Source organism: Bemisia tabaci, chromosome 3 (assembly GCF_918797505.1).
Source record: "Bemisia tabaci chromosome 3, PGI_BMITA_v3".
NCBI classification, from domain to species: Eukaryota; Metazoa; Arthropoda; class Insecta; order Hemiptera; family Aleyrodidae; genus Bemisia; species Bemisia tabaci.
In genome coordinates, this window is record NC_092795.1 from 25,059,279 (window position 1) to 25,080,541 (window position 21,263).

At 36.6% G+C, this 21,263-nt stretch overlaps 1 protein-coding gene across 1 annotated transcript; it reads left to right on the forward strand.

Moving 5' to 3' along the window:
- The first annotated feature begins 1,341 nt into the window (after window positions 1–1,341).
- On the forward strand, window positions 1,342–20,612 carry Tudor-SN (Staphylococcal nuclease domain-containing protein 1). The gene is made up of 17 exons (XM_019042472.2): window positions 1,342–1,476; window positions 2,959–3,074; window positions 3,619–3,752; window positions 4,655–4,794; window positions 5,958–6,125; window positions 6,777–6,914; window positions 8,015–8,176; window positions 9,474–9,601; window positions 10,042–10,242; window positions 10,934–11,111; window positions 11,354–11,495; window positions 12,096–12,205; window positions 14,249–14,437; window positions 15,185–15,419; window positions 16,421–16,647; window positions 17,442–17,642; window positions 18,449–20,612. Exons 1-17 carry the CDS (start codon window positions 1,438–1,440, stop codon window positions 18,560–18,562), a joined length of 2,622 nt encoding a protein of 873 aa, XP_018898017.2. The 5' UTR covers window positions 1,342–1,437; the 3' UTR covers window positions 18,563–20,612.
- Window positions 20,613–21,263: the final 651 nt, after the last annotated feature.

The following is a 21,263-nucleotide window of genomic DNA, read 5'->3' on the forward strand; positions in this document are numbered from 1 at the left end:
AGATTGTTATTTAGTGTGCCTACTAAAGACAAGCATACATAACATCTATTGGATGTATTTATACTAAAAGGAACTGTATGCATCAGGTTTCGCATGCAACATAATTTCTTTTAGTATGAATACATCCATTTGCGTAGCTTGTGGCTTTCAGTGCCCACAAAGCTGTTTGCCAGTCAAAACTCCAAAATTAATTATTCATAGGAACTTCATTACCCTGCCTCAAAACTTAAAATTCATAACTCAGTCTTCAGTGCCAATGATGTTAAAAATATCTGTTTTTTTCTCCTTGAAATGTGAGCCACTTGCACAGATTAAAAACTGTCCTCTCTGCCTCTTACGCCTGATTTCTTGAAAGCGGTGCTTCCACCAATTTCATAAGGCAAGCCTTTTGATCGATTTCGACGGTGTAAATCGGCAATCACGTAACTCGGTTTGTGACGTTGCAGACTTCCTGTCATACTTTATTTTTTAAACGGAAAACTACTCAACTGCAATTCTTTAAAACTGCCGTAATTTTTCTGTGCAAAGAAAATTCTGCAAAAACTTCAAGGAATGATGTAAATTTGTTCTCCGCCTTTAAAGAAATAACATAGAGGACGAGATTTTCAGACACCGCAAACAAGCTATGTGATTGCCAACTTACACTGTCGATTTGCATACTTTTGCAGGCTGATAAAATTGAATCTATTTTATACAATAAATTCGATTTTTGTCAAGTTTAGTTCAACTAAAGGAGTTGAAAAATTGCAGAGTAATTGGACCATGAGAGAATTTCTGGTTCTGATATTTAAATTTTTTTGCTAGAGGGTGGTGAGAGAATATACCTACTGGACCGCGTTTAGCAGGAAAGAACCGAGCCACATCATTCATTGTCAAAAACCGAGCAATTTCATTTTTTTTACAAGAGAACGTTTGTGCGGACTCCTTTGAAAATTTTAAGGTATTTGCCTCGTTCAACGCAGAAAATTCACTGAAATCCGCACAACCTTTTCATGTAAAAAATTAAATTTGGCAATATCGAATGTAGCTTGGTTCCTTTCTGCCATATGTGGCACCTATGTATTCAAGAGAAAAACTTTTTTTCAATTAAAATAACGTAAGTAAACCAAAAATTAATTTGTCCATTTCTCGCACTATCAACTGCTCCTATTTTTTTACTATATATGAATTATACATATGACTTTTGAGCAATACTTTCACCAAGAAATAGATAATTGGGGTCGGCGCGCATATCAGCAGTTTCCTTCACATCCAAAATATCACGCAGCTTCCGTTTCCGGCGCTCTACGTGGCGCTCGTTGTCTCACATTCCTCCTGAAAGCTCTGCAACCCGCAACATCCAGTTTAATTTCGACTATCACAGTGTGAAGGCATTTATTCCCGTCAGGTAATGGTGATTTTTGTCTTATGACAAGATAAAAGTCAAAAATACTCAAAATGCCAGCTCCAGTCTTCAAGAATGGGATCGTGAAGGAGGTAATTTGCTTTCTCTTCCGCATTTTCGGTTTAAAATAGTGATAACGAAGTAGTCGGCCTTCTTAACCTAACTTTCGGAGCTGACATGCTGTATCTCATCGAACCCCTTCTATCAATAATTTTTAGAGTTACTTAAGTACTTCAATTCCAACCGGCGCAAATTTTAGCTCGTTAGGATTAAGCGTTTGAGGTTTTAGTGCTTGTGCGACTGAGACATGATAGCAGACAATGCCTTGCAGAACTTTCTCCCTAACCCACTTTTACTCGGTCAAGCCAAACTCGCTCACTCAATCATGAAACTCCCTTATTTTTGAAACTACTCTTTAGTGTGAGGCTCTTCATGATTTATTCAGAGCCAGTACCTTTCATTTTACTATCAGATACTGTGTTTTCTTGCTCTAAATCAGCTGAAGTCTCGCACGCCGTACAATCTGGAAGCTGCAATGTGGCAATTGACCGTAAAGAGTCATGAATGTACGTAACAGAGATAGCTCCAGCATCACCTTTTGCTCACTTTGACTATTAGAGATTTGTTATTAGTAACACTCTACCATTTGGATGCTGTAGGAGAGGCTTGAAAATCCTTGTAAAAGTTTATGATAAGTTGCATAGCATCAGCACTCTTCTACTCTTACATGTCTCTTCTTCAATGTTCTTTAACTTGATAAAGGAATTTGTTGAGCTCCCTTGCCAAGTTTTCTATCTTTTGTATGACTTGATGAGAAATTTGTTCTCCGCATTGACCCCTGGTTTTCAAATTTTGATGGAACTTGGATCTTGGTCTGGTTTATTGAGGATCACTGAACTCCATTATTGTAGGCAGTACTTGATCGTACGTAACCTTTGTAGTTCAAAGGCTACAATGATTCAGTGGCATGAGGTGAAATCTTACTTCTCACTTGCACCTTACCTTGCTGCCCCTTGAAACTACAGGGGCAATGAAAACAGCTTTGGCAAGCTGTTGCTTATCATCACTCTTGGGCTCTGAGGGCACAGGGCAGCTGGTGACTTCCTAGTGAGAAACAAGATTTTACCGCACACCACTGCCATGATAAGCACGTCTTATAAGACTGCTGGCGGAGAGACCCTCTCTCATAATAATAGCCCTCTAGCAGATACTTAAATATTTGCCTATTAAGTAATGATATCAAGTTAACATCTCCTATTCACTCCCTGAATTATCTGCTTCATGCAGCCACAGTACTTGACAGCATCAGTTGCGCAGTGTAAAGAATGCACATGAGATTTCGCTGCTCCATGTTGAAGTTTTCCTATAAAGGGATAAGATTCACACTTTCTGCTAGGTAAAGGCGTGCAACCCCCTGTTTTCCTCCTGTGAATCATGAATAATTTTTATGATAGGAACATAAGGAAGCTCTTATTATTCTACACCAAAATACTTGGAATTTTAACATTCGAAATTATGCGGATAATTGTAGAGAATGTCTTCTGGTCAAAATTTAATCATTAACTATTTTTCAGGTACGATCCGGGTCATCAGTAGTTATCTACCGACCAGGAACCAAAGACTCACCTGAACTGATTGTTAACCTGGTTTTTGAAGATGTCAATGCTCCTAGATTGGGGAAGATAAGCAAGTATGTCTCTTATTTTTCAAATCCTCTAACTTCTCTTCCATTATCATACGGTTTCATCAATCTCAGCTGTACTCACATAACCAAGACTCCTTGATAATGTAATCACTACAATCAAACTTCAAAATATTAGATAATCTGCCAGGAAACTTGATTCATCTACGTGCTACATGAACCAGTGGAGCCCACATGATTGTAGACAAACAAATAAAATGCAAATTTTGCAGATATAACTTTAGAAAACTAAAGCATACAAAAAAAGGAGCCAGTTTTACTGGTGAGGAAGAACTCAAGCCAAGAAATCCATAAGTACTTTTTCAAATCATAATGGAGTTCGCCAACAATGAAAAGAAAACAAAAATGTTGGTTCAACATTTGGACAGAATATAAGTTAAATAACAAACACCTGTTTAATCATTGCATCAAAGTGAAAGTATTAAAGCACCTATTTCGGGTTAATGCATGTAAGTATTTTTTCCAACTCTCTGTCAATCAAAGCTCAAGGGTTGATATTATTCTGAAGAATATTTTCTTCACTATGTTTCAGTGACGGTGAGGTGGTTAAAGATGAGCCGTACGCATGGGACGCCAGGGAGTATTTGCGGAAACTTTTAATTCGCAAACCTGTTTCATTCACTATGAAAGATGATTCGCATGGAACCATTTACTACCCTGATAAAGGTAAGTTGTGACCATTGCGTCGGTTGATGTAGGAGAGAAATTCTTGGTACCATTGCTGTAAAATTATAGCTGTAAGAAAATTGATAATTATTTTCTTTCTTCAAAATAGTAGGACTTCATTTTTATGGATGCTCATCGCAAAGTGAGATTGGCTGGATCTAAAAGCTACCACTTTCGATGAGACTGCAGCGTTAGTCTCTCTTAGCCTCAACTTTTTCTATATATCAGTATGCATAGTTAGAAATGTCCTCGCTCATTCTTCATTTTAAGAGTAAATAAACTTTCAGTGGCCTGATTATTGAAATCTGTATCAGAACGTCAAGACATTGAAATGTCTTGTCTTTTCTTCCCGACAAAGCCAGGTAAAGTTTCAACCATCAGACTGATGTATCAGGCACTAAATCTATAGAGACGTCTATCAGCTTCCTTAGGCGGAGTGCTTGTAGCACTGGCTCTATTATCAGGAAATACCACGTTCGATTCCCGGCCAGACAAAGTGAGTTTGATGGTCTCAAACATCGGTTGTTTGGGCTGATTGCTGATCAGGGTCCCAGTCTTGTTGGCGAATTTACTTATGGCCGAAAGTACTACAAGAATGTTAACTTCGTTATTCGTTCGCTGATTAATGGTTTATACCGCTGAGAAACTAATGATGGCTAAAACCTGCTGTAAAAAAAGCTCAACTTGCGTACAGTTTGAATTTATAATTATAATTTTTCCAACTTAAAGTAGAAGTATGGAAAAGAGATGTATGGTCGATTGGAAACCAACAAGGTTTGGGTTTAGGGACCAAAAGGGATGGAACTCCAACTATAAGTGCGAGAAATCCTTTCTAGGGTACCTAATTGTTTTGTCATGCCTAAAATTCTGCTTCGATTGATTTTTTCTGATTTTGATTGCAGAAAAAAGTGTGACTGAGCTCATGGTGGCTGAAGGTCTCCTGGAAGTACGAGGCCCAAAACCACAAAATGAAAAACTTCTCCAGTTGCAAGAAGAAGCGAAAGCAGCAAAAAAAGGAAAATGGTCCAACGACTCTGTTGTGGTACGCCCTGGTTTTTGCTCGCCAATTAAATTGTGATTTTGCTTTTATTTTTTTCTTCAATTGTTCACTTATAGATTGAAGCATTTGAAGTTGTTCAAAAAAATTCTATTATTCGCACTGAAGCAAGTTAATTGAAAGAAGGAACTTCTCTAATGCCCTATTGCTGAGCTTCAGGAGTCAGAAATCCATTGTCATCTGTCTATGATGCTGAAATACATCAATGAATATTTTTAACTTCCTACTCGCCCGAGCTTTTATACAAACTTTTTGACACCCTTGTAAGCTAGTGGTTGCCTCTTTTATTTCCCTTCTTGTCAGGCCGAGCTCAGGCTGCAGGACTGTAAATAACATAGAAAGTATCGTTGCATACCTCAAAAAACCCCATAGATCATAACCTCAAAGAACGGTACAGAAAAGGTGTATTTTGTTTGCTGCAACAATTGTTTCCTGTTATCGATTTTGTGTTATTTGCGTCACTTTTTTACAACCAATGGGAGCAATCTTAGCTAGAAGTGAGGTTAGAAATCTTGTTAACAAATGTACACAACAGTCGTAACAAGCTCCGAGGACGTTCCGTATGTTTCGAAACAATGTTCCAAAAACTGTCAAATTGTGCAAAATAAATAAACAAATAAAAATAGGCCTTGCCCCTTCACATAAAAAACATCCGAACAAAATACTGTTGTTACGAGATGTTCTGAGTTGTTTCGTTGAATAAAATACAACTAAAATTGGAGGGTTTTTCAAAGGCAGGAACACGTTTTCCATGTAAGGCTTCTTTTCCCTTGTTTGGGAAGTGAAAAGTCATAGAAGATAGTAGATTTTCCAGTTTTTTTGTTTTTTTTTTTGGCCTTGCGGCAGCTCTCTGGCCCTCTGGCATTTCCTTTCTTGGAACTTTGCCGGAACTTTCAATGGGTACTTAAGGATATGTGAGGAGGATTAGTTGTATCTGACTCAAAAAATCATTTTCCTGTAGTAAAGCAAATACATATCATTAAAAGTTGAAGTTGGATCATTTTTGAACGAATGGATTCAATTTTCTACCATTTCATTACAATGTTTACCGTTGAGTCAAATTTTTGTTTATGATTTAAATTAAACACAATTTATGTTTTTTCATGTACTTTCATAGTTTTAACGTTATTTTAATTCTGATTTTGTAGAAACACATCCGTCCTCTAAAGATCATCGATAACCCTGAAAAATTTTTGAAGGATAACAAAAACAAACCCATCAAGGCAGTAATTGAGCATGTCCAAAGTGGCTCAGTTATTAAGGTGACATTGCTGCCAGAATTTTACTCAACTATTGTTTACATCTCAGGAATAAAGGTATGAAACTTTTGCCCTGTAGTTTTAAATTAAAAAACCATTTTCAATTGTAAGAAAGACCCAGATATCTTGTGCTGTACCTGCTTTTACCCTTCATCTTGAATTTTTTTCAAGGGACATCAATTTGGAAAAGTTGATTTTTATCATCCAATGATGCTCGATGTAAAATTAAAAATTTTAGTAATGTTCACTTCCAATTATGAAAAGCAGTTTGTCTCTTATGACTTTGATATGATAGCTGAGGGCAAACACATGCTTGTTTTTTTTTTGTGTGTTTCTTTGAAGGAGTGGTCCATGTGTTCCTTTTTTTGTAATTTTTTTTCTTCAACTTAGTGACTGCTTTGAATTCAAGCTTTAATTGTGGCAGCTTTGATTACTTTTGAAACAACGCACATGAAAAATATTGTTCCGACTACTTTGACTGTGGTCTACTCACTGAGACAGTCGCAATAATCTCTAGTATAGTCTAGAACCTTGTAGGTGGAGCATTTTGTAGATCCAAATGAACCAATTGTAGATCCTGGTCCCTTTGGACTAGGGTGGCAGTCAGCAGGGTCAGTCATTTTTAACATTTTACTTTGTAATATGACAATGTCAAATGCATTCCCCTATTTTTAAGTTTTTTTGTTTATTTGTTCTCTGCCAAATCAGTGTCCCAACATGCGCCAAGGTGAAAAGTGGGCCAACGAAGCGAAACAATTTGTGGAGTTCAGATTGTTCCAGAAAGATATTGAAATATTCTTCGAGTACACCTACAATAATCTGTTGTACGGATCAATCAAACATCCCGTAAGTGCAATTAACAAATATGGGTGCCTTTTTATGAGCAAATAATAAAACTGTAGTAGAAAGAAGGCTGCACAATATACGAGCATAAGACAAATCTACAGCCTCGATACTTAAGTGCCAGGAGCGCCATTTGAGGAGGGGGAAGGCTGGGCATTTGCCGTCCTCAAGGGGAGAATCTAAGCAAGGAAGAAAGAAAGAAAAAAACCTCACTTTTTTGCCCAGTCGTGCAATGAGCTGAAATGGCGCTCCTGTTATGTGCCGCAAATTATCAGAGCACTTAGAGTTGAAAAATTCAAATGAAAGCAAGAGCGAACCTTACATTACCTGGTTGTCTAATCAGCCGATTTCTGCCAGCTTTCGATGATCATGAGTTTAGATGATACTTGCAAGAAGCATATCCTGCAGGTGTTTTGCCTATTCAAAGTGACTACTCCTAGGTAAACCAGAATACCTTAATCTACCACTAACCTATTTACACTATTTACAATAAATAGAGTTCATATATTAAGTAACAATGCACTTTTCAAGCATTTTAAAAATGAGGGTCATTCATATAAAGTTGCGAGCAAAGCAAGCCTCCTGATCCCGACATTGCATGACTGGCCAAGAGCGAGACTTGGAAATCAGGCAAAAATCCACCATCTGAGAATCTCTAAATAGGTCGGTAGTCACCAGTATTACATGGATGGTTCATGGAATTGTTTGACAGTGGTTGTTCATCTGAAGTCCACAGTGTCCGCAAAAGCCGAGTGCCGTAACGTTTTATCTAGATGGTCAGACTTTAATCAAGTGCTTTGATTACCTGTAGAAAATATGCAGTTTAAGTTGCTTTTTTATGGCTCAATTGCCTTCTTTTTTTCTTTCTTTTTCCCCCCTTCAACTAGCCCACAGGGGCTAATTCCATAACCATTTAAAATAATGTTTGATAAATTAGTTAGCGTTTAGATCTCTGAAGTTGGTTCTTTAGTTTTCATGATTTGGTGATAACCAGTTTTTTAAATCAGGAAACTTAGTTGGGAAGAGTTTGCGCTCACTTTAGGATTTGCTCTTGAGTTCTCTGTAAACTTTTTACATTTCCGGTGCTTCTTTTTATCTTATAGGCTGGTAACATTGCTGAAGAGCTTCTGAAAGAAGGTCTCGCAAGTTGTGATGATATGACAATCATCCATGCTCACTCAGGTGTAAGGCTACGTGCTGCAGAAAAGCTGGCCAAGCAAAACAAGTTACGGAAATGGGAAAACTGGGAATCATCTGCCCCTCAGGTCAGTAAATATATTTCTCCTTTTTATTTTATATACAAATATTTAAATTACATTTTGGTCATCTTCTCTGCAAAAGTGATGAATTCACCGGGGATTTTTAAACTTTTATGGAATTTGAGATAATCAAGCAAGTCTCTCTCCGAAGGTTACACCTTATACAGTGAAAGCCTTTTGAGTTGGGCACTCCAAAAGTCGTGATTCCAATACGGATCAAATGTTTGCATTACCTCCATCCCTTTTCCCATCAAACTATGTTAAAAAAACTTTTGCTAAAGTAGGAATCGTACAAGTCAAAAAATGCTGAGATAGTACAATTTTTTATTCCCCATTGATTTTTATTATGGTTTTCTCTCTCTCCAAGTTAAACAGGACCTTGAGGTAGAAACCTCGTGGGATGGGGGCGCCACAAGTCAAATTGTGGTAAAAATTTAAAAAATTTTGTTCCGTTACTCTCTTGCGGTGATCTTTTTAGATGAGACGCGTTTCTGAGCTCAAAGCTCCATCATCAGTTGGCAGCGAACTAAAGCTGTCTTCCTTTTTCTTTCCAATCTATGCGTTGCTATCCAACTGTTGCCATGTCTCACTGTATTTGAAGAGCATGTTATTAGTGCGCGCCAAATCCGTATTAAAGTTATTTGTCCTGTGTATATAAATATTTTCCAGCCATCTAGTTCCCCTGGGAAGGCGAAACGCGTATCATTGGAACAGATCACTGCAAGTGAATGACGGAACAAAAATCTTTTAAATTTTTATCTTGAGGTGCCAAGTTGCGAAGGAAGTAAAGAATGAGAGAGAAACGTAGACAATCGGAACATTGTCTGAAGCAGAGTTGCCAACTCTATCGGAGCGAGTAAGAATATTCTGGGTGGTTACTGAGAAAATTGCACTCATTATGCACATACTCATTGACATAGCAGACGTTTTATTCTAGTTCAATTCCTCTTACCTGCCCCTTTGGTAACATTGTTTTCTCTTTGATTTTGTACTCTTCATTTGGTCCTTTTTCCTCCCCCAACTCCCCCAATTCTTCTAGAGAAAACAGTGCGTAATTTATTTCTATATCATTATCGGGAGGGTAACCCTTGAAATCAATATTGTTCTCTCTTTAACTGTCAAATTTTACAAAAAGAGACCTTTCCAGAAACTGCCCCCAGGGTCAGATTTCTTAATTTGAAATCAATAAGATGGATAAGCTGCACTATTTTGGGGCAGTATAACCTTAAAAGCTTTTACTATACTGAATGATGCCTTTAAGAAGTAAGTAACCTTTCAAAAATGTATTGATCGTCTTTTACAGATCAATGAGCAAGATAAAGAATTTACTGCCATAGTCAACGAAATATCTTGGGATTGTCTAATGGTCAAGTTGAAGGACGGAAGTTACCGCAAGGTCCACTTTTCAAGCATACGGTTTAAACGAGGAACGTAAGTGTACATTATCATCTTTAAGGGTGAAATAATTTGTCAGATTTTTTATGCAGCTTGCAAGACTAACAATTTGTCAGTCAATACTCAAGAGACAAAACTTTTTAGAGTTAAACTTACTTAGTTAAGTATATACAGTTTAAATTTAGTAGTTGTTTTGTATTTCAATGCTAAAATGCACCCCAGTTCGGTGGAGTCGTTTCTTTTTCCTAACGGTGAATCTCACAAAGGGTATAACTATCAAAATTTTGGATGTATTTTTTGATTTATCCCCAACCTTGTTTGTTGGAATTTCATAGCAAGGAGAAGTTGACATTTTTCTTTCAATAAAATTTTGTCTGATCAGATCTTTAAGACCAAAACCCGACCAACGCGGCTGCGCAAATTCTGATGGAGCCTCATAAAATTGGACTTAGCATAATTTTCTTTTATTTTCTCAGGGAGCCTGATAACAAGACCCCAGCTGCCCCAGGAGCAAGGAGACAAGACTTCTTCCTTGATGACCACACAAGATACGATATCTTTGATTATTTGCGTCGAAAACTTATTGGGAAAGAAGTTCAGTGCACCGTCGACTACATCCAACCTGGTCTTGAAGGCCGACCAGAAAGACAGTGCTGCACAATAATTGCAGGTGGAGTGTAAGTATAACATTATCGTGCTTTCCTTAGAAATGTAAACTGTACAAGAGTTAACCTATCCTCCACCCTCTTCTCATCTCTCAATTACAAAATGCTTTTATCAGAGTTTCCGGCGGCTCCTAAAACCTCCAAAGTCGGGCTTAATGTACAAACGGCTTGTAAATTTGCAAGTAGCACATTGGCTCAGCAAAGTCAGCCATTTGAGAGAGCGCAAACAACTTCCCAGTGCCTATTTTCTTAATTTCCAATCTTTTACAGTGAAGATTTCGTTCCTTAGTTTAGCGGAAGTCCGATTAATTGAACCACAAAAAATCAAAATGAAGATTTTGATGAAAAGATCAAAGAAAGTCAGGGAATTCAAAAATTTTGAGGTTGGCAAAAAGCAAAAGAAGTCCCGGAAAGTCTGGTAGTAGGATAATGAAGAAATTATAGAGACCCTGGCATATCATTATGAAACTCAACTTACTCGTCACTACTATTCTCTCTCCTATTCACATGATAGCAAATCATCTTCATTTAATATTACATGAAAAAGTGACAAATTTAATGTAATGTACTCTATGCAGATTGTACATAAATATGTTAACATAAGGGGGCACTATATATCTACATGCATCCCGAAGGTCATAATTTTCCAATTTCTCTCACTTATTTATCTCATTTGATATCATTTCTTTTTTTTTTATTACAGGAACATCGCAAAAGCTCTAGTTTCAAAAGGCCTGGCCTCAGTAGTATACAGTAAAGATGATGAAAGTCGATCTCCCTTCTTCGATGAACTGAAGCGCGCTGAAATGAAAGCCACAAAAGATAAAGAAAAGGACAAGGACAGTAAAAGTGGGCTGCGGCCAGCCCGTAATTATTGCGGGGTGAGTTACATGTTCATACTGGAACTTATTAATTTCCTTAAAAGTTTGAAAAAATCAACACCAGTTTTGCAAGGAGATTGAAGGTGCTATAACCATTATACCTGTTTGAGTTTGAAATGGTTGAATTCAAATGATGGAAAATTTTCCTCAATAGATTCCCGTAAGAGCAGGAGTATTCACAACAAGAGAAAAATCAACCTTGCACCCTCCTCTTAATCTCAGCTTTTATTTTTGTCTTACAGAATGCCCAAAAAACAAAGAGCCTGCTTACAAGTTTACAGAGGACCAACACCGTTGAAGGAGTAGTCATGTTTGTTTCAAGTGGTGCACGCTTCCGCGTTTATTTAACGAAAGAATCTGCAACTGTTAACTTTGTTCTAGCAGGTATGCAATACTAATTCTCTCCTCTTCTAATATTCATAACTAATTTTTACTTTCCTCAAACAAGACTTTTTTCAAGTGTTTTCTTTTATTGAGAGATTTTATACCTCGTTTAAGAGACTTTTAGGTCAGGGGAAGCTCAATCCCTGCTTGGTATTCAAAAATTTTTGTATTGCTCAGTCTTTCCATTCTTAACTCCCTCAAAATCGTCTATTTTTTCCTGAGGAATAAGAGGAATAGTAGAAAAAACCAGAGGTAAGTAAAGAGATAGGAAGAGAGTAAATGTCTGTCAGGAGAAAAGAGAATAATAAACCAAAAAAGGCCAAAGATATGAAAACAAAACTATCAAAATTTAGCTAAAATTTGATAATTAGTCTAGTCTAATGTTTGCAACATGTTGCAGCCAATCCTCCGGACCTTGGGCTATTCTTATTGATTTTGCTGAAGGAAAGTCTGAATGTGAAGAATCATTTCTTTTTGCCGAATAATGTCGATGGAGGGGGGGGGGGGGAATCTTGAAGAGAGTTTAGTCAAAATTCTTTATTTTTAGAGGAAATTTCAAAATTGTACCTATTTTTAACTGCTCGCTTTTGCTTTTCATAGGAGTCTCATGTCCAAGAGCTAGGAGCACAGCTCCAGGAAACGAATCTCCTGGGGAGCCATTTGGAGATGAAGCATTGCAGTTTGTGAAAGACAAAATCATGCAACGGGAGGTAAGAATAAAGAGCTAAGTCCTATCATTTATTGCATATTGGAGCAGTCAGGGAATTTTGTGAGTCGCTTGTCAGCTTGGCAACCTCAGCTGAGGCCATTTAAGAGAGAGCTAACAACTGCGGAGTACCTTTTGCCTTAATTTGAATCGCTAAGAGTCAAGATTTTGTCCATAGTCCTGCAACAGTTCTATAATTAAAAGGAAAAAAATCCAACAGGAGGTTTTGATTGAAGGTTAGAGAAAGTCAGGGAAAATCAGGATATCTGGATATTGTGGAGTTGGAGAAAAGCAAAAAAAAACTTTCAGGAAAGTTAGAAAATCGGTGAATGAAGATATGTATTTTGGAAACCCCTGTGTTTTATGACCCATAGAACACAAGGTTTACATTATTTTAATGAGTCTTATTTTGACCAAAATAAGACTTATTTCCTCTAAAAAGTTTGTCCGAAAGTGCCTCTAGTCAGAGCTATGCTTCTACAGTCGGGCAGTTGAACTCTGGGACACCCCATACATTGTACCTTTGAAAGTTAGATGCATATAATTTTTTAATTCCCCAACAAAATCAGTAATTTTTAGAGTTGGGCCGGGTATCCGGCGATTATCCGGATTGCCGGATTATCCGGCCGGATACGATTTTCGCGAGTATCCGGATCCGGCCGGATAATCGCGCTATTCGGTTTTTGGACCCGCCGAATAGTGCTTTTTTGGCCCTGACAATTTCGATAAATTTTTGGTGATATTCTTTCTTTTTTCTTTCCTATCAATACAATTTTCTGTATTTTTTCCTGAAACTTTTGACTTTTTTTTCTTCTCCTTCAATACAGCTTTCAGTCATGGTAATTGTTCGACCTTTATTACCGGAATAACGCACATGTTCTGCTAATTGACGCGATCGCAACGTAAATTCCTTAAGTCCGCGACCCGCGTGTTTCACTTTCATAGATGCAGGTGGAAAAGAGAATAACAAACAACAACGCCACCAACATATGCATAATTCCCCGTTTTTAGTCGGTGCAAAACTCCGCATTCATCGTAGTGTCGCAGCCTCGCAGCACGCTGTTTGTTTCGGTAATATCGAAACGAAGGCCAATTAAGTTTGTGATCGGTTGAAACATCCATTTCTCTCGTTCATTTAGAGATTCTCATCAACAGAAATTGACCGAATAATTTTCCGTCAAGACAGGCTTTGATTTGCTGTGACTTTGGATTGGCATGCGGCGGCGGTGCTTTCAAAAGTGTCAGATTGGCAGCGCTGTTTTCCTCTTTTGTTTTGTTTACATTTCTGACTTCTGATAACACCCTCCTGTCGAACATATGAGCACAGCTGCGAAAAGCTAGAAACTGCCTTGCTATATTTATGACACATATTATTTGTCAACCATGATTTTTGTACTATTGCAATTGTGACACTAGAAATAAGGAAAGAAATTCAAGGCCCGAATTTTGTTAGCTACGACCGATCGTGAGTCGAGTAAAGGTAAACTTAACCTCAAAAATCGCGACATTTTTCGCGCGAAAAAGCACTATCCGGATCCGGTACTATCCGGATCCGGCTGGATACTTTTTTGAATTATCCGGTATCCGGATCCGGCCGGATACAAAAAACCGATATCCGCATCCGGTTCCGGTGACGCGAAAATTCCATTTCGGCCCAACTCTAGTGATTTTTTTGTTTTTTTTTCTCCTTTTTTCGTAAGGTAAATATACCCAAAATGTTCTATCCAATCTGAGAGCAAAGCAATAATCATCAGTATTAGGAGTTAGAGTTACTCCGACGGAAAGATTCTCTTTCCAATGTGCATCAAATAGTAGCGATTGACTACACCAAGTGAATGATGACATATTCATTCCAAAAATCAGTTGAATTAACTTTCAATTATATTTGAATACTGGACAATAAAAAAAAAAAAAAAAATAATGAAAATCATTTCTCTCAGGTCCCAAATCTTCACTACTAATCTGCTGCCAACCAGAATTTTAAGTTTGTCTGTATGTTCATCCATGGAAATTGGTTTTTATCATGTAATTGGTTTTTGATCAATAGGTTGAGCTTGAAGCAGAAAATGTGGATAAATTCGGCAACATTATTGGATGGGTCTTCATCAACAAAGAAAATCTGGCGGAAAGCTTGGTCGAAGAAGGCTTTGCAGATGTTCATGACTCAGCCTTTAAATCTCAATACTTCCACAGACTTGATGCAGCCAAGAAAATTGCTATGGATAAAAAACTGAGAGTAAGGACCATTAGATTTAATATATTCTGCTCCTATTCTATTCAGTGGTGCCGTATTTTTGACGGTTCATAAAAAATGGGGAAAAGTTCTTATTTAGAATGAGAAGGTTAATGAGTTTTTTTTGCTTTTAGTCATGCGGCAAAGCCGTATAGACTCTAGTTTTCTAATTTGTATGCGCTATACTTTTAAAATATTCAAGATGAAGGGAAAATTTTGATGTTGATGGTTTCCAGCCTTTAAAGTGCTTAAAATTATTGTTCTCAGTTTAGAATAAGCAACTTCTTCTTTTACTATGTTTTCTTTGTTATTGATCTCAATTTTAGTTTTCTCAATATTGCTATTCACTGGACTATAACCTCAAACTCTGAAAAATGTGTATATATTTGAATTTTTTTTTTTTTTTTTTTGGATCCATTGAACTCATTCATAATGATTAAGTCAGTGCAAATATTTTTGTGAATTTTAAATAATTAACCCTAATGGCTGTGCTTTCCACAAAGCTTGGGCGCAATACATGGAGGAATATATCTACCGTCAATTTTTAATTGAACTCACAAGTTTATTTTATATCCTGTAGACTGATACAGTTTGTATTTTTTCCTTTAGCTGTTGCAATTCTTTTACTTACAATTTGTTTTAAGGAAAACAATCTCTTCATCAATCATCACAATGAACAAATGCACCTGAAAAACTAAAGCAACTCTTTAAAAGTAAATTTTTGCTGAAAAGATGGCTGTTTTTTTTCAGCGATGGGAGAACTACGTGGAGAAAGATCATGAAGAAACACCTAAAGAGGAGCCGACTGTACAGGTTGAGCGGAAAGTAGACTATCAAACAGTCTGCGTGGTGGAAACAACTCCTGAGCTTCAATTCTATGCATTGAAAGCTGACCAGGAGGCAGTATTAGAAGCTTTCAATAAGAAAATGAACCAAGACCTGGGTAACTCCGCTTCCGTCCCAGAAAGCTATAAACCGAAAAAGGGTAAGATAACACTCTAGAGTTGCTGATAATAGAAAGTATATCGACAGTGTAAGTCGGCAATCACATAACTCGTTTGCGGTGTCTTAAAATCTCCACCTCTATTTTATTTTTTTTAAAGGAGAACAAATTGACATCATTCCTTGAAGTTTATGCAGAATTTTCTTCGCTTAGAGAAGAAAAATCACGGCAGTTTTAAAGAATTGCCGTTGAGTAGTTTTCCGTTTAAAAAATAAAGTATGACAGGAAGTCTGCAACGTCGCAAACCGAGTTATGTGATTGCCGACTTACACCGTGGGTATCTATGAAAATATAAATTTGTCCATAATCTCAAAGATTTTCAGTTGATCATATCCTAAGTCTAAGTGTGTTTTTTTATTCATGGAGAAAAAATCATGAAAGCGTATTGTCGCAGTACTTTAAGAACTCCTTCTTTCTAGATGCAAACAGCAAGGTAGCTATGCAGCCAGTGTTCGAAACTCACAAGCGCCAACGCGCCAAATGCGCCGAAAAAATCGGCCGTGGCGCCTAAAAATTGCCCCCTAAAAATCTGAATTTTCATATTAGGTGATTATTCAAAATTTCGACGCACGGCACCGGATTGAACTCGCAAAAAGCGAGCAGTTGGGCCACGTTGAGCGCGCAATTTCGCCGCGACGCGGCGGTGCTTTTGTCCTCCGCAAGTTACAGCTACTTACTAGCTCTGTTATGAATACATCTTGTATCTAACTTTTCACTTAATGCGCCATAATATACATATAGGCAAAAAGTCAATTTTGCCCCTAAAAAATCTTCAATGGCGCCTATAAATCAGGCTTGATGCGCCACATGGCTCGTAAAACTCAAGGGTGAGTTTCGAACACTGTATGCAGCAGTATTCATGTTACATGTATGCAAAAAGATAGGCATTTCGACTGAAGTTGGATGTACTATACCTACTCCTTTTTCCATCTGTATCTTAAAAAGTTCTTGCCTCAAAACGTAATCGTCTATCCTTTGTGCAGGTGAATATGTAGCAGCCCGTTTTCCCCTGCGAAAAGGCGACTGGTACAGAGCCAAATTTGAAAAAATTTCCGGCAACAATGCTCAAATATTTTACATTGATTACGGAAACAGGACCACAGTCAACCTGCAAACAGAGCGTTCCTCCCTGGCTCCTCTGCCCAGCGCCTACTCAAAAGAAGACCCATATGCAACGCTCTATGGAGTTGCCCTTACAAATTTGCCTCCAGTAAGTTTTTTTGACCATAGAGCAGACATTTTGTTTTCATTTGTTGAATCTGATAGTCATGCTTTTTCATGCATTGCTTTTTCATGATGAAGATAAGAGGCTTAATCTCCCTTTTTTTCTTGTTTTTAATACTTTAAAATTTCTCTCTGAAAGCTTTCAAACAAAGAATTACTGATCTAACCTCTACTTTTTTTCTTAAGTGTCTCCTTAAAGAAGAATTAAATTTAAAAAAATGAAACTGCAATCTAACTTAATAAAGTTTAAACAAGCAGATCACTAAGAGTACCAACCTATATGTTACGGAAAGTCCAAAGTAAACTGAGCTTCTCGAAATTTTTTCAGATTTTTTTGTAAGTAAACCCAAAATGGCAAAGAAACCTTGTTTTGAAAATGCCTACAATGGGATTCGTTCGAAACAATATTTTTGGTAGGCTGTGATGACATAGTCAGGTGGGAAAATGGCATTTGCTGATTCATTAAACTCAACTTTAAACATAGCTTTGCTAAGTTATCTCCACTGTTACCTTTTGATTGGTTGGATTTTGATAAGCTTTTTCTCCCTATAGAAATCAGTTTTTGAACATTTTAGTGAACTTTTTGGCTTTTTCACAAAACTTAGTTTGAATTTTTATGCAACAACCATCAAAAATTCCTTTTGTTGGTCCTGTTTTACTTAAACTGCTGAAATTAACTGACCAATACAGTGACATTCATATTGAAATAATATATTCCAAGTAAGATATCGTGTATCAATTTAATGAAATTGATCGAAATCATTTTTTGCTGTAATTTAGGCTGATTATGTCGAAGATGCTCTGAGTGCATTCAATCAAGCTCTGACGCAGAGTCCAATCCAAATAAACATTGAATACTATGACAATGGTGTTCCGTTTGTAACGATAAAGGATGCAAAAGGGGAGGATCCAATCAAAGCACTGATATCCGAGGGTTTCCTCCGTGTGAAGAAGAACCGCTCGAAAAAACTGGAACCAATCGTAAGTATATTAATTATTAGTTAATGTATTACTAGTAATTTTAATTATTAGACAGCTTTTCTGATGAGAAATTGTCAGTATTCCTTTACGTTATCCATTTCTAACTGCAGAAACTGTATCTCAGTCACAACGTTTATAAATCTCTGATTATGTTTTACTTTTCCAAGGCTGTCTAATAAAAATTTTCCTTGTAGTTTTGTATGATTTTTTTTAAAAGTAGGGAAGAAAATTAGCTGAAACTTTAAATAGAATTATTTTTCTCAAAAAATAAAGTATGAACAGAAAGTTTGGGTCCCATCGTATTTTTTCCCACCGAATTGCTTAAGATTTTTAATAAACATAAGCAGTAAACCAGGGCAATCAAGTCTGACATACTTATCCTAATGTTGAATCGTGAATGAATTGTGGCAACATTACTTTTATTGGAATTTGTCATCTTGCCAGTACAAATCTTTGTCTCCTGTACGAAGAAACGCATCTTAATTGTGCTGTTTCAGTATTTGTACAAAGTTTTATTTTCTCATGGAAAAGCTGTTGCTGAAAATTCTAAAATCTGGAACTACGGCTAAAGTCCAAGCAGGTTCTGCTCAGCTTTATGTTTTTGTTTTTTTTTTCCATGTTGACCTCGTGTGGATTTTTTGTACGTTAATTTATATGTATTAAGTATTTTGAGCAGTATTGCCGTAACTTATTCAATTATTTTGAGTTCCTAACATGTTGTAGTATCGTTTGTTCTGAATTTTTTCTTCTGTTTTATAAATTCTTAGTCCACAAAGTTCTTAAATGCTTTTTGAATTTGTTTGCAGATCAAAGAATATTTTGAAGCTCAAGACAAGGCTAAAAAAGCTCACAAAGAGTCTTGGGAATATGGAGACAACACTGAAGATGACGCTGAGGAATTCGGGATGGGTAAGAAGTAGTCAAGATCACCAGCTTGTTCCACCATTCCGGGCACACTTCTCAAAATTATGGGAAGAACTGTCAAGTTGTCATTGACGACCGTGCAGCATTATCCTGATTCGTTTTTGAAAACGTGAAGACACGTTGGTGTTTCTCGGGGGAGGGGGGGTTTCGTTCTCTCAAAATATTTTGTTACTCATCGAATCCTTTTTTTCCATCATTAAACCGTGCAGCTCTTTTTAAAGCTAATCTCATTTAAATCATTGTATCTGTATCATTCATTTTTTTATCTCTGTTTCATCTCAAATTGTTTTCAGTTGTTGAAAAGTCTAAAAATTGAAATAAATAAAATTTTCAGGCTATGGTCACCTTCAGCCCCCTACAATTTGCGAGTATGAAGTTGTGTCATTCTTTCTGTATGTGATTAATCGAAAATCTACCAAATTGTATAGTTTTTAAGAATACCCTTCGGTATTGGCAATTCTCATCCTCAATGATCGGCGTGAGGATTTTCAACCACTGAAGTTTTATCTTACAGCATGGACTGTTGCTCTTTCCTAATTTACTTTTTACATGAGTGTATTCTTTAATCATAAGATCCTCTAATCGCCTTTATAAGTTTTTTATAGTGTAAGGAATCATCGTGAAATTTAATTTATTTCAGTTTCAAGACCTTTAGCTTCCTTTTATAGGAAGTTGTCCTCCAAGCTTTACCTTCCACTTCCTGTTTAATCATAAGTTTTATCTCAGCCCCCAAAAAGGTTTATTTAAGATCTACTTAAATAACTTGATAGTAATTTTTTTAGTACGGCCAAAGATATGGATTAATTTTCATAAAAATCGCTCTTGCTACCAATCATTGAATCCTGAATTTTTTTTAATCCTGCTCAACCTAAGATGCATCTATCATCAATGAACTTATAAAGTTTCATTTAGGCTGTGTTATATTTATGAGGCCAAGGTGCATTTAAGTAAATAAATAGAAAAAAACTTCATTTAAGTGACTGTTAATGTATTATTTTCTTGTTGCACTAAGAAGTGACAAGTAATTCCAACTTTCAAAAGTTGTTGTTAATTGAAGGGTCAGTTGTAGAAGATGGTCAATTAACAATTAGGAATGATTGGTGTATACGTTGAGGCTCAAATGAATATCAAAATCTTTCATGATCTCTTAAGCTTTTCAATTTTATTAATGCCTACTGGACATTCCTCTTCAATTTTGCAATTGAATGCGCACAGAGTATCAGCTCACCAGTCATAATTTCGTCTGACTTGCAATCTGCGGCTGAAAACAGTCTCTAAAATCATGCACGAATGAAGAAACAGTGCCAGTATATGGTCCATTGTTCCCATGAAAATCAGGCTTTCTTTTTCTATAAGGTGTCAAACATGGATGTTTGGCAATGTTCCAACAGAAAAAATTTAGCCTTTTCAGAATAACAGTCCATCAGGGAGCTCAAATCGTCAACCTTTGTGCTCACTTTAATATTTAAACAATTGTCAGCTTTTCTGAGGAAAGGGATTTCGTGGCAAAACTCTATAGTCCATACTTGTTGTTAACTTCTTTCTCTGCTTGGCCCTTCAAATACATTATTATTTTTACTCTTTCAGTGCAGCAGAGCAGAAAAGCTCGTAACAGATTGCAATCGGACATTATCATGTATTCTCATTTTTATTAATGCTCATTACCTCCCTCATTTCATTTATTTTTTTACTGCTTAGCTGTTCGAAATCATCTATTTTTTTTACCCTCCCTTTTTTCTCTATCAAACCAGTTGTTTCTTATCATGAAAATTTGTTACTTATTTATATTGAGAAATTGAGAGAATTTTTGATGAATATCTATCGTAAACTTGTAAAAAAAAAGACGAATAGTGTTTAGTCTGTACATTAATCAGGGTATGAAGTGTTAGCCTGCTTTGATCTAATTTTTTACTCTTCCCTCTGTAATGTTATATCAGTGTTTGTCAGTTACATTTAAGCGACAAAAATTGTTGAATTATTCTTAAGTACCGGTTTGTGTTTGCATTTTTCAAGTATGCATAAACAAAGGATTTTTAAAGTAAAGAACTATTTTTATTTGAATTCCCCTGTCAAAAGTACGAACATCCACAAGATAGTTGGAATATTAATACACGCAATGAATCATACATTTTGTAAGAGATCACCTATCAATGGGTTAGTTGCGCTGGTCATGGAATCTTGTTTTGATGATTTAAAAAATGATGAGGTATGTTCAAGCACCTAGTTCCTACTCCCAAATTAATAGATATCGCCCCTGAACGTTACTGTCCAACATTTTCACAAAACGTCCTGCACAGGATGTAGAACAATCAGTAATAATTCGAAAGAGCAAAGTTTGCCAGTTTTCTTTAGAAAAATTAAATTGTAACTGAAACTGTCATGCCGCAAATCGAGAAACAAGTTTCGCAACTGTCACCATTGTTTCGCTCGTTTTGCCATGAAAAATTGATCTGAAGATTCACTCAAGTGTAGTTTGAACTACCTACCTGAACCTACTGAAAAGGGCACAATATATTCTTGGGTGCTCTATTGCCAATTTGGATCAGGGCTGCTCCAACTTTTGCCTAACTCAATTCATAAATTCTCAATGCACGTTTTAGAACAAAAAAGGGGAATGTGATGAGTTAAAAAAAAAACCTGATAAATTAATTCAAGAAACATTTGATGGGGGAAAAAAATTGTGTAGCCGGAGGCTGA